The sequence below is a fragment of the Pagrus pagrus genome (genome assembly GCF_965226575.1).
Source record: "Pagrus pagrus genome assembly, chromosome: 11".
In the NCBI taxonomy this organism is placed as follows: Eukaryota; Metazoa; Chordata; class Actinopteri; order Spariformes; family Sparidae; genus Pagrus; species Pagrus pagrus.
This window is the reverse complement of record NC_140195.1, coordinates 20,800,219-20,812,727: the sequence shown is the minus strand read 5'-3', so window position 1 is coordinate 20,812,727 and position 12,509 is coordinate 20,800,219. Positions and strand designations below refer to the sequence as shown.

Genomic DNA, 12,509 nt, shown 5'->3' with positions numbered 1-12,509 from the left:
GTGGGTAGCCTATAATAGAAGCTGAAGTGCAGGTTATCTACATCTTCCATTTAGGCTACTTCTGAAGAATACAATATGTTAATACTAAGTATGTTTACGAATGACAATAGATAACAAAGAATACTGTGTTTGAGCAACATAAAAAACTCCATTATTGCAATCACTGGCTAGAATATAATAAATTAACCATATGCATTCCGATGTTATCACTTACACTTAAATACTAAATAATAATTAAATAGGCATTATAGGATGCAGGTCATTGTATTTTGCAGAGCAATATTTAAAAAATGACCAATGTTTTAATTCATTTCGTCAGTATATATTGTAGCCAAATGCATGCATTATCAGATTATAGCATGTCTGCATGCCGCAGCAGAACGCTGTTAAAATATGCAAACACAGGGCCATAATTCGGCGCACCGTGAGCGGAGCAAATCGATGAACCGCCTTCTATTCAGATGGACCTGAGGCAGCAATGGTGTGACCAAAACGCTCATTGTGAGTAACAAGGTCACAGTAAAAAGAGCAGGTACATGGACAGGTGCACTGGAAAAATATTAGAAATATAAACAGGATTTTCTGAAAAGCCACGCGACGGACCTGTTGACGAAGCTCTGATCAAACATCAAATAGAAATCGCATCATGAATTTCTATAGACTGGTCCTCGGGTTATTTAAAGACTTCTTACTTTGGTTTGGGGACACAATGGCCGCTGTATGCCTGTGTGTGCCGGGGTTACCGCATGAAAAGACGAGAGGTGCACATTAACATCGCTTAAGGTTTTCTCAAGGGCCGAAATGAACTGACTGGAAAGTAACTTTATAACTCGCTGGAGGATGAAGCCTTTGTCGAGCTCTGAGCTCAAAGACACAAGTGCCTAACAAAAGAGGAGAGCCATTGTTAAACACTAAAGCGCATGGGTATTGATGCGCCTTGAATTGCAAAACATCTGCCATTTACTCTGAACCACTTGAGCAAGATTTGAATGAGAATAACCAAGCATCCTTTAAGGCACAGTATTTAGCCGTGCGTAAAACAACAGTTAACAGGCATATGACCAACGTGGAAATGAAGCGTTTGATTCGAGATTAAAAGCATATAAAAATAAACCTTGGAGGAAATGATTTTCTATGTCTTGTTGTTAACATGTGAGGTGAAGATAAAGTCCTACTGGTGAGATGCATGTCTTTACGCGCAACGTCAGCCTCTGTAGATTAAACCCACACAGTGTTACACAATAGTACTTGGACTAAAAATTAACTCCAACTAATTGTTATCGCTGAAAGAGACCCAACTGTATTGACAGTGAGTAGATGTCCACTTAAACATGAATTCATTGAGTCATTAACTATTCTCTCTGTTAATAATTACATCTATATTCTGAAAGACAGGACCAACAGTGTTTTAGACGTGTTTCAAATACATTGCGCTTGATTCTAATCTAATAACTGATCATTACATGCGGACATCGGACTAACGGAGACTTTTTAAAGTTCGGGGAAATATGAGAGCAGATCTGTCAACATCAGTCTCAGTGACCGGCGAGGGACCTGCACTCTGATTCAAAAGAAGAACATTTTAAGACAAATCCCATATGGCCAACCAAACGCAAATGGCCTCTACTTAAAGTGCGTTTTGTTTTTGCTCCAGGCGCAAAAGGAAGGACCAAATGCGGGCCAAGTTTTCCCAGGGTTTTCTCTTTATCTGACCAAAGTGGAAAATTGAAAGGTACAAGTGAAAAGCCGTGGGGCGTTCCTCCAATTTTCCTCGCTCCATATTTTGTGAAACAGAAATATGTGTCCCCTCAGCAGAAATGCTGCTTTACTCGACTTGAACAAAATAATAATAATGAAAAATCTGTAAAATAAAATTAATCAAGGCATGTTAGCCCTTGCTATTGCAGGAGCAACTACTGCTTTAAAAATATTTAGACTGATTCAAGATTGAAGTGCTTATAACCCTGTAACTCTAAACAGTTGGAGTTATTTTAATCGTCCCATAGCATGCTGCGGAAGTCTCGCACTTCTCACATATGGATGATCACGCTAAAATTCTGTGTGGCAACGTGTGTGGCGAATGTAACTCTGAAATTGGTATGAAATCGTCAATTTGTTGGTGTCAGCGTTCAGCTTTCCAAACGCGCCATATGCCATGCTAAGTGGCACTATTTACCAATTCGTTCCTAGTTTCACGGTCCATCCTCCCCTTCTCCTGGCCAGGAAACTGAATAGCCACAACAAAATGGCAATTTACCCTCTGGAATTGTCACATACCCCCTGCGGTAAGGCGCTTTCCGTTTCACTTTGTGGGGCACCCCGGCCTTGCTGTGCGTCACGGCGTGAAACTTTGACTTTCAAATGAAGACAGAAAATGGTCGACCGTCAGTGCTCAGGTCAGCGTTGTTGACTCATCACTCATTTTGTCAGTACGAAGTCAAGCTGTCAAAGCAACCAAAAGGTACGCTGGGCTTCATCTTTAAAAACAACAACAAAAAAATAATGTCTCCAAATGAAACATGTTGTCACTTCATTGTCACTACTGGCAGTAGGGTTGTGTTTCACTATGAAGATGTAATTGATTACAGAATTAATGTAGTTCCAAGGCTGAACAAGAAGATTAAAGTTGCTGTTGTGTTTTCCCAGTGAGTTTGGACATTGTTAAGTTCAGGTGGGCAGATAGGGTTGGTGGTTTGATTCCCACTGGGGCAACCTGCTCTAGAGATGTCTGTTTTCACTGTACTGTAAACAATTTTTTAATTAAGCTTGCTGACAGCAAATGGTACCTGTCACCACAGAGGTGTATGTCCACAACATCTGGCCGAGAGATCATTTTTTAATTTACAAGAATTTTTTTCTGAGAAGTATCAGAAAAAAACTATTCAAACACTGGAATGAGAAAAACCCACAGATAGCTGCACTTACAGTAGCATAAAACCTTGAAAGGTAGTTAAACATCACTTCGTAATTCTTCAAACAGAGACTTCATTTGAGCTGATTTTCCCCTTATTTAAGCTTTAATTCACATCATCCAGTTTCAATTAGGCTATAAGTTTCAGTCTAATTTATTTAGGCAATGAATATGGCTTAAAGAAGAAGGAGGGGTAAATAAAACTGTGTGTTTATTATCTGGCTTTTATGTTGGTGAACATAAAAGCTACATACTGAGAGGAGGATTAAGTTGTACATTTATGTGATGGAACTGTAGTCTAGCCTGCAGACAGCATCACTGTGAAGTGGTTCCATCATGTGGTGACATCGGTGTTACAGCAACCTAAAAAAAAACGGATGAATAAAAAAAAAAACACACATTCCATTATATGTTTCTTTATTGAATCAATCTTACTGTCATATAGTATAACTGCTGTACATGTAAATTAAAAATTTGAATGAATGAATAATTTTATTTCGGTTGCATATCTTATAAGAAACAAAACATATTTTACACAAATTTCTTACAGTTAATAACTGGAAAATGAATAGGTTTAATTTTGCCTATCCTATATCATCCATAAAATAACCTAGAACCTAAAAGATTTGTAGTAGCCTAACTTAAACATTTAAAAAATAAATACATAAATTTTACTTGTAAAATTGAAATCGTTCATTTAAATTGTAATCATTTTAAAAATAATCCTTAGTCTATTTACATTTTAAGGCTTTTTTGAAACTCCTCAGAGAGCGACACACTTTCAACTCTTCACTCAGTCCATTCCATAGTTTGACCGCCAAAACTGACACACATCTTTTGGCTTTTTACATTGGTTCTAAGTTTGCATTTTTCAAAGATTAACAACTGTTTTAAATGATAACATCCTTCCCTTCTTTTAATACAGACAGGAAGGCTTTTGTTCTCAAAAAAAGTATTTCCAATGTTTTTAAATACACAATATATAGAAATTTGAAGGATCCTATAAAGATGTGTTAATAGATACACTGTAACAAGCTTTGTTTATACTTCTAATTTATTATTCTGATACCTCTTAAATGTAAAAATGTACACTTACATGTAGAAATCTGAATTAGTACAGAGGCTTAGCAGAATTAACTGGATGTGGGTTTTCACTAAATGCCCTGATGCTGTTAAATTACATATTTAATTCAAAATATGTTAATCTAAATATTTTACTTTGAAAGTATTTTAATTTAAATCGAAAAAAATTTCACCACCAACAAAATACATTCAAGGCACATATTCTTAGAAATAAGACCTTCCAAAGTTTGCAAAGTGCTAAGATTTCTTCTACTCAATACAGAATTTAATTCTAGTGTTTATAGTGACAAGTCTACTAAAACTGCAACAATTTGGAGGGAAGCCATTACAGTTAGCATATGTTCCTCACAAGTCAAAAAGATAAATATAAAGTACTTTTCATTTTAAAAAAAGTCAAATTATTAGCATTGCATTTCCAAAATTCATAATGTCTGAGGCACATCAGGTCTTCTGTCTATTGATCCACATATTTACTGGAAGCTTCTACTGGCTAATTGTTTTGGTATAATCCTGAATGATACCATGGAAGTACTGCTGCGTGTTTTTGTGGGGTTGAAAAAGTATGATGTAACATTTTGGGAGAAAATACCACAACAGAAAGGAGTAGAGACTGGAGAGTACTGCCAGAGCATTAAGAGTTTGGATGTACTTGCCACGGTAAAGCATGTATACAGTGGCAAAAATGATCCAGGTGAGGATCAGCAGGACCAGACAGAAAGTTATTGCTTTGGCTTCATTGTAATTTTTTGGGAGATCTTTTCCCATGTAGGAGAAAATGAAGCAAAGAGAGCACAAAGATGAAAGTAAAATCATGGAACCAGAAGATGCTTTAAGATTAAGATTACAACTAAGTATTATTTTCTCTGGGTACCAAACTGTTTCATTGTAGGGCTTGGATGGTTCAAAAGAATAGGCAATAAGAAGTAAAAGTGCCTGAGTAACAAATGCCACAGTGATGACCAGCCATTTTCCATGATATTTCATCCACCATGTTTGAAGTTTGGGGAACTTGGCAGCTATTTTGAAAATGCAAACAATTTGAAACGAGCGCACAACAAAACATGCCAAACAAACAGTGTAGAACAAAACAAATGGCAAGAACCTTAAGATACAAAAGGAAGTTGTTGGCTTATCAAAGTAAAAGAACACACTAATACTACACAGACTGAGGCAGCCTAAAATTAAGAAGCACATTGGTCCCCCAGCAGATCTGACAATAGGTGTGTTGTAGTTGATGGCAAAGAGAACGGACATGGCTGCTGTGAGGCCCACCAAGACCCAGGTCCCGACCATGATCATTATAGCTCCACTGTCTGTGAATGGGATGTACTCCACCACCCGCAGATTGCATGATGTGCTTCCTTCTGCAGACCATTCTGTCTTCTTGCATTGGATGCACTTGTAGGGATCTGCTGTTTTACACAAAAAAGGAAAAGATTTTCAATATATTAGAGGAATAAAATTAGTAAAAGTATTAGTTAAGGTCAACTTTTGGAAAATCCTCTATGTAAAGAAAGAGCAAGATTTTATGTCAGATTTGCTTTAGTCGTTTATAGTAACAACTTCCCGGGAAGTAACTGTAACAAGACTAAGAAGGTTTATTTTGCTGTTGAAGATAGCAGTGAATCCATAAAAACACAATTCATTGCATGGCCTCTCATATATAAAATTTACCTGTGCTGTTGACATAAGTTCCATTCAGACAGAGTTCACAAGTGAAGCAGCATTTGTGGATTCCATCTGGTTTTTTTGCATGTCCTACAGGACACTCTGGGGAACACACTGAAGTAGGCACCTGTACAAGACAATTATTTAGCAACAAATCAAATATCAGTTATGCCAAATTAATACTGTGATGGGTGGAGACAAATAAGGGTGAAGTATCAGTTACAAGGCATTAGTTACAAAATTAGACATTGAGTACTACATTTAGACATCCCCGCAGATTGCACAATGGACAATTGGTAGTGAAAGATGCTTTGTGGATACAATGGCCTAAAGCAATGATAGTGATCAATAATGCTATTATGACCAGTAAAAAATATTTTCGGAACAATTTAGACTGCGGAGGAAACAATGCTCATACACAGACACACAGATCCAATTCCAGACATCCTCCCAAGCTGATCAGCTGGTAGCAGCTCTGTGGGGTCAGTGAAAGGTCTGGGGTGCTGGGCTGCTGAGACTTGCAATGATGTCGGGGCCCACGACCAGGGGCGCAACTACCTACTTTCTGAGGGGTATGCAGACATATTATAGGCGCCCCCCCCCCCCCCCCCCCCCCCCGCGCCCCCCACCACCACCCTTTTTTTCTATTTTCTTCAATGTTTCACACACTTTTATTTTTCATATTGCAGCAGGTGATCAGCAATAACAAAAAATAATGTAATAACATGTAGCAGTGGGTCTGTATTGCAAATATGACATTATGGCATCTAAACAACAGTTTTTATATGTTTCAGTGTTACCACTACATTGTTACATGGCGTGCCCTTGCACTCGCCCATTTATCAAGAATGGCATCAAATGAAATAGACCGTGCCACACTGTTTTCAATTGAGATCACTGCTAATTGGGTCAGGCGATCATTGCTCATATTCGAACGAAGGTATGTTTTGATAAGCTTCAGCTTACTCTTTTGAAAGGTAACACTCTGAAGTTTTACTACCATTGAGTAATCTAAGTTGGAACACACTGAAGTAGAATGTTTTTATTCTCGCCTGAATTTTTTTTTTGCAATCAGATGCCTGCTCCTCCTCCTCCTCCTCCTCCTCCTCCTTCCCATCATTATTCATACCTTTCATACATTTCCAAATGTTTTTAAATTAACTCAATAATATCTCATAAGAAACAAATCTCTATCTGTCACTAAATGAAATCATATTCCTGGCATCTAAATACTAAGTAACGTTTTGAAAGAATAAAGAACGTGTTTCAGTATCAGATCCTTCCTCCTCTCCTGTCTCCGTGCTGCTGTCCTCCTGCTGTGAGCCTGCACGTTAGAGGGAGGGGCTGCTTGTGTCAGTCAGCAGCGGTATACGAGAGTTTGCAAGGTATTAGATTTGTGACAAACTATAGGATTAACGATTAGATGACACACAGACAGCTTTCTTTTTAGCTTGTTTAACGTTAGCTGCTCTGCCCCGTGCTGCGACTGTGAATGCGGACAGACGGAGCAGATTAAAATATCGTGCTCTACATGTTCACGTTAATGCATGTTGAACAGGTGTACTGATAAAGTTTTGGTAAAGGTTTTATTACACTTTACTAAATAGGAGCATTGACAGGAGCATCACTACAAACATGTTCCTTTATTTTTCTTGACATGATCTGTAATCAGTACACAGTACTGTAATCAGTTGCAACAAGACAACAGTAACCTGTCGTTTTACTAGTAGTAGCTTTAGCTAACCTGAATATTTACAAGCCTCCTCTTGATACACTGACATAACTTACCCACTGTCTTTCAACCACTTAGAAAAACTTTTTTTCATTCCCTCAAAATCTTTATCCTTCTCCCTCTTCCTCTTTCTGTTTTGTGCCCCCGAGAGCTTTCTCTTCTGCCTCTCCATCTCTGCCCCCCGTCTGTCATGTAAACAACACGATTCAAAACGGAAAAAAAAAAAAAAAAACCGCGCTCCAGCGCGTGCTCGAGGGGGCGCGCACTGGAACGGCTATAGTGTGTTGTGTGTGGGAGGGGGCGTGAGGAGGGGAGGTGAGGGAGCGGAGGGGCGCCTAATGACATGCCTCTCTGTTACTGATCATATCATTGATTTACACATGCACAAACGGCTGTTAAATACAGAAAATGCCGACTCAAATTTTTTTCCCCCCCATCGCTTTGGCGCCCCCTCTAGCGCGGCGCCCCTATGCGCCGCATATAGTGCATACCCACTTTTTGCGCCACTGCCCACGACAACTCTTCTTATGTGGCCAGCTAGCTGGGATGCAGGCTGGAATCTAGCATTCCGGAGGCTAGAAGGCTCCAGGCTAGCATGGTGGAAACCAGCTGGCTGGGAAGCAGGCTGAGTTGCAGAGGTGTTAAGGAAGTCTGCGACCCACACAAGTAACAAGTTCCTCAGTTTAGGCTTAGAAGACACTTCCCTGCCTTTCTGTGTTCATTACAAGATGCCTATCAAAATAGAGGGACAGGGGGTTTGAGAAGGAATTCTGATTGAAATCAGCGTATACAGTTAATCTGATAAGGTGTCTGCTGAGTCCATGACTACTGTTATACTTGTGCAGGAGAAAAAGGAGAACGAGAAGTAGGTCCAAAGGCAGGACACCGGAGGCAGAGCTGAAGCAGGTCAATGAATTTGTTGCACACAAAAACAGTACAAAAGCTTCCAATTCAATTCAATTCCGTAGACGGTGGCCCAAAAGAGCAAACAAATCCAAACAAAAGCAGGCAGGAATCAAAATCCAATAAACAGGTCCAGAAAAGCAAAGCAAAGATAAAAAAAAAGAGACTAGAATGAGCTAGAAAGACGAACTGGGGAACACACGCTAAAAACACTAGAGAGGGGAGGATAACCAGGAACAGCTGAAACCAGTCAGGGTGTGGCAGACAGACAGATGAGAAAAACACACAAAGTCATGAAGTGAAGTGATTTACAATGATGAGAGAGGCAAGTAAAAAAATAACTCAGGAAGCTCTGATTGAATTAATGAAACAATGAAAACACAACCTCGGGAGCAGAGTGGAATATGGCATGCGGGCACATATCCTTGTAGGGAGGAAAAATTATTTTAAACTTTTGATATTCTGTTAAAAAAAATACCCAGTATACTACAAATATTGTAATAAGGGAAAACAACTTACTTCTCCGTTCATGTACCACTGAATTTTGCTGGTGTTGATGAAGAAAGTGATTGTTGGGTATAATTCACTGCAAATGACACCATTAACAACCACCATCGGTTGATCTATGTTAAGCCTGTCAGAGCTGATTCTAAACGTCGCTCAACCACAACCAAACCCATTCTTTCATGGAAAGATATGTATAAACTGTTCATATACTACATACTGCAATATTATAATTAGGAAATAAAACAACTTACTTGTCCCTTTGTGTACCACTGAACTTTGGTGCTGTTGATGAAAAAATTGACCCATGGGTAAAAATGATAAAAGCCGATCTCCTCTGCATCACCACCGTGGTTCCAGAAAACTATAGAATAGGATCCATACTCCGGGTCACCATTCTCATCAAACTGAATACTCTGGTTTAAAAGTGTAAAATTGGACTTCTTCAGCTCTGCTAGAACCTGGCGTGGGTACAAAGTTCAAATTACCATTACTTATTTTTGCTTGCAATAAAAAATATATATGCTTATTACACATAAGCATAAAGGAAGGAAAACAATTAAAATACTCTTATTACATTAAAAAAATATATATATTTGTATACTTACCATATGTGGGTACACTTTAATATTCCCATCACATCTGCCAGATCCACATTGCAAGGTGTTATGTAAGGCATGAGCGATGGCATATACAGCAGAATAAACAGGAAAAGAGAAAGATGGATTTGTTGCAATTACATCTTCTGCGCTCAGGCTACTGCAGTTGCAAACCTGATTACAGGACATATTTTGTTCTGCATTAAGACAATTGTTCTGGCTTTTGGAAGCATAGATAAAATCATTGAAACCAGGTATTGTCACTACTGGCTGTGACAACCCAATTACAGTTCCAATATTTTTGATTCCTTTTGTCTTGGGGAGCTTCTTGTTTAAGGACCAGCTTTCCCCTGCTATCCACACCTTGTTCGTGATATTCAGTTGTATTGCTGACTCAATGAGAGCTTCAGCAGTCGTTTCAGGAGTAAAAACAATAATGATGTATATCCTCTGTGCCTCTATCTGTTTGAATATTTGAGAGTAATCTGGCTTGTCATCGAGGCCTATGGTGTAGGCCAGGCAGATCTCAGTGTCCTTAATCCTCTTTATGAACAATTCCCGTCCATCAATGCCATAATCATTATCAATGTAAAGGAAAGCAACCCAGCGCCAGTTGAAGTGCTGCACAATGTTAAAAATCACTTCTATGGCGTCTGTATTGGGATGCACTGTTCGCAGAAAAGAGGGGAATTTAGCTTTTTGTGAAAAGACAGAACTAGAAGATCCATAGTTGACCTGTAAATAGAGTGATAGAGAAGTTCACTTTTTTCAGTGACAATTCAAAATAAAAGCTGTTTCAAATAAAATAAATGACAATAATATTGGCCTATACCAGGGTTTTCGTCAGAAAAGTTGTTTGGCTAGCTTCTCACTAAAAGGAGAACAGATACTGTACACTTTCCACCTTAAAGGCCAGTCCACCTTAAGTGAGCCTGAGTTGAAGCTGCCATTTCTCCAAGAATACTTGACTTTAATTGGCAGGTGGAAAGCAAGACATGGGAACTTGGCATGGTTCTTGTCGGAGCATTTATTCACCGACAAATAGCCTCAACTGTATATACACTGCATTGCTATGTTCATAACTATAACATTACCGCTTCATACTATGCTGTATTGGTATAAGTCTGAAAAAACTTACCATAGGAATGAGATCCACCATGAACAATGGGGCAACCGTCAGGGTGTGAGTGCTTGAAAGAGGGCCAACCACTGCAATGACTTTGGTTTTGTATGGACTTATTTGTTGCTGGTGTTGTTCATGCCAAGGTTGAATCATGCCATTGACTGCGACAAAGTTTAAAATGCCTGGAAAACTCTGTGTATCTGAGCAGTGGTCAAATATTTCATAGCCCAGAGATACATTTGGCAATAGGTTGGTAGAATTATTGATTTCCTCCACGGAGAATCTCATCAACTGAAACATTCGATAATGTGTAAGAATGAAAGGTTGGCTGAGGACAGAGAAAGAACAACAGGAGAAAGGGATTAGTTCTTAAGAATTTAAAGTGTAGCTTCAAAACCTCTCACTTGCAAGTTTTGCCACAGTGCTTTAAGCACTTCTGTTTGTGAAGGCTGAAATATCACTATCATTCCTGGGATCCCGCACGGATGTTACATTTTTTTTTTAATGAACAGAGACTGAGGTAAGATGCAATGTTATACATCTTCTTTGATCATGTAGCAGTTAACTGGATCATTTGATATTCTTTGTTTCATCTTGAGAAGGCATCGACCAAGATTTAGTTGCTTACCTGGAGCAGTCAATGGCTTCTGGTCTGTCATGGTAAAGAGGTGCACTGGCTAAATGAATATCAAACAGTCCACCCATCAAAAAATCTCCTTCTAGATGGAACTCTGAGGCTGGGACAGTGCATTGAGGCAAGGTATGAAAAACAAATCCCAGGAGACACAGAAAAGCCAGGCAGTGTTTCATTGTTGCAGTTGTTGTTTACAGATCTGATGTGAAACTGATGTGGTACAATTTGCCTCTGCCTTGTTATGAGACACAGGTGATGGCTATATCCATCACCCAGTATCATTTCCATGCATGTGGGAGTGCATGAAGTGTGACAAATGCATTACTATAAATGGTGGGAGGAAAGTTTACAAATCAGCATGCAAAAGCATCTAAACTGCTGCTGCACAGAACCCTTGTGATGACTACATACTGAGTGTAACAATCACCATGAGCAAGCAAGTTTAACACCTCTATCATTAATAAATATGATAATCCTCTAAGACGATACAGAAGTCCTTTCAACAAATTTGAAAAGTCACTTTAGTTTTCCAGCTCTGTGGCACAGAAATGATGATGACTAAATTACGATAACATAGAAAATATATCTATGTTTAAAATGTTGCAAACATGTTCCCTTTACTACAACATGTGGCATACTTTCCTCTGTACCATTCAAAGGTTTCAAGGACTGGTATTGATTTGAGAAAAAAAAATGTAGGGAAAAATGTGAATTTGAATGGTTTTAACAGTAACAAGTTTCGACCTGTGAACATCATGGTGCAGATAGTTAAAACAAATGATGATAGGTAAACATTATCCTATCACATATCACATTATTAAATAAAAAAAACAGATTAAAAAGAAACTCACCATTTCAATGATGTAGTATGATGAAGTATTGAAATAATGAAACTAATAAAATACTATCTATACAAATCACATGGTGATATGCTTTCCAGTTGACGGCTGCATCCACAATGTCCATCAAAAAGGGGTTAAAACCTATTTCTTATTTCAGACCAGGATGTGAAAAGGCTTGAAATTTGAAAATCCAAAAGATTATCCACTAAAAAAAAAAAAAAAACTTTTTAAAATTTTTCAAATGGTCACTAACTCAGACTGTCTTCCTTCCACCTTCATGAATTTCAGGGGCATATTTCATAATTGAATGGCCCTTAAAAAGAAATTTATACTATAATCATGTTCTCAGTACAGATGAGCTTGTAAGATCATACTAGATGTGTCATAGGCAAATTTACACAAATTACTTGAAACCCAGTGTCTTTGGTTTAGGCTGAAAGACCACCTCCTCTTACAAATCATCCCTGCACAATTTAATGTTGGACTGCACAGGTAATTTGAAATAGGAAA

General features: G+C 38.5%; 1 protein-coding gene and 1 long non-coding RNA gene across 4 annotated transcripts in view; one reads left to right on the top strand and one right to left on the bottom strand.

Moving 5' to 3' along the window:
- Window positions 1-12,509, top strand: part of LOC311264849 — an 83,536-nt gene that overhangs the window by 8,224 nt on the left and 62,803 nt on the right. The gene's annotated exons all lie outside the window — the stretch shown is intronic.
- On the bottom strand, window positions 4,478-11,333 carry LOC311264702 (taste receptor type 1 member 1-like; the record flags this gene model as incomplete). Its single annotated transcript, XM_084365793.1, has 6 exons — window positions 4,478-5,406; window positions 5,669-5,789; window positions 9,056-9,262; window positions 9,410-10,135; window positions 10,539-10,851; window positions 11,152-11,333. The coding sequence occupies 6 exons, from the start codon at window positions 11,331-11,333 to the stop codon at window positions 4,478-4,480; spliced, it is 2,478 nt and encodes an 825-aa protein (XP_084221919.1).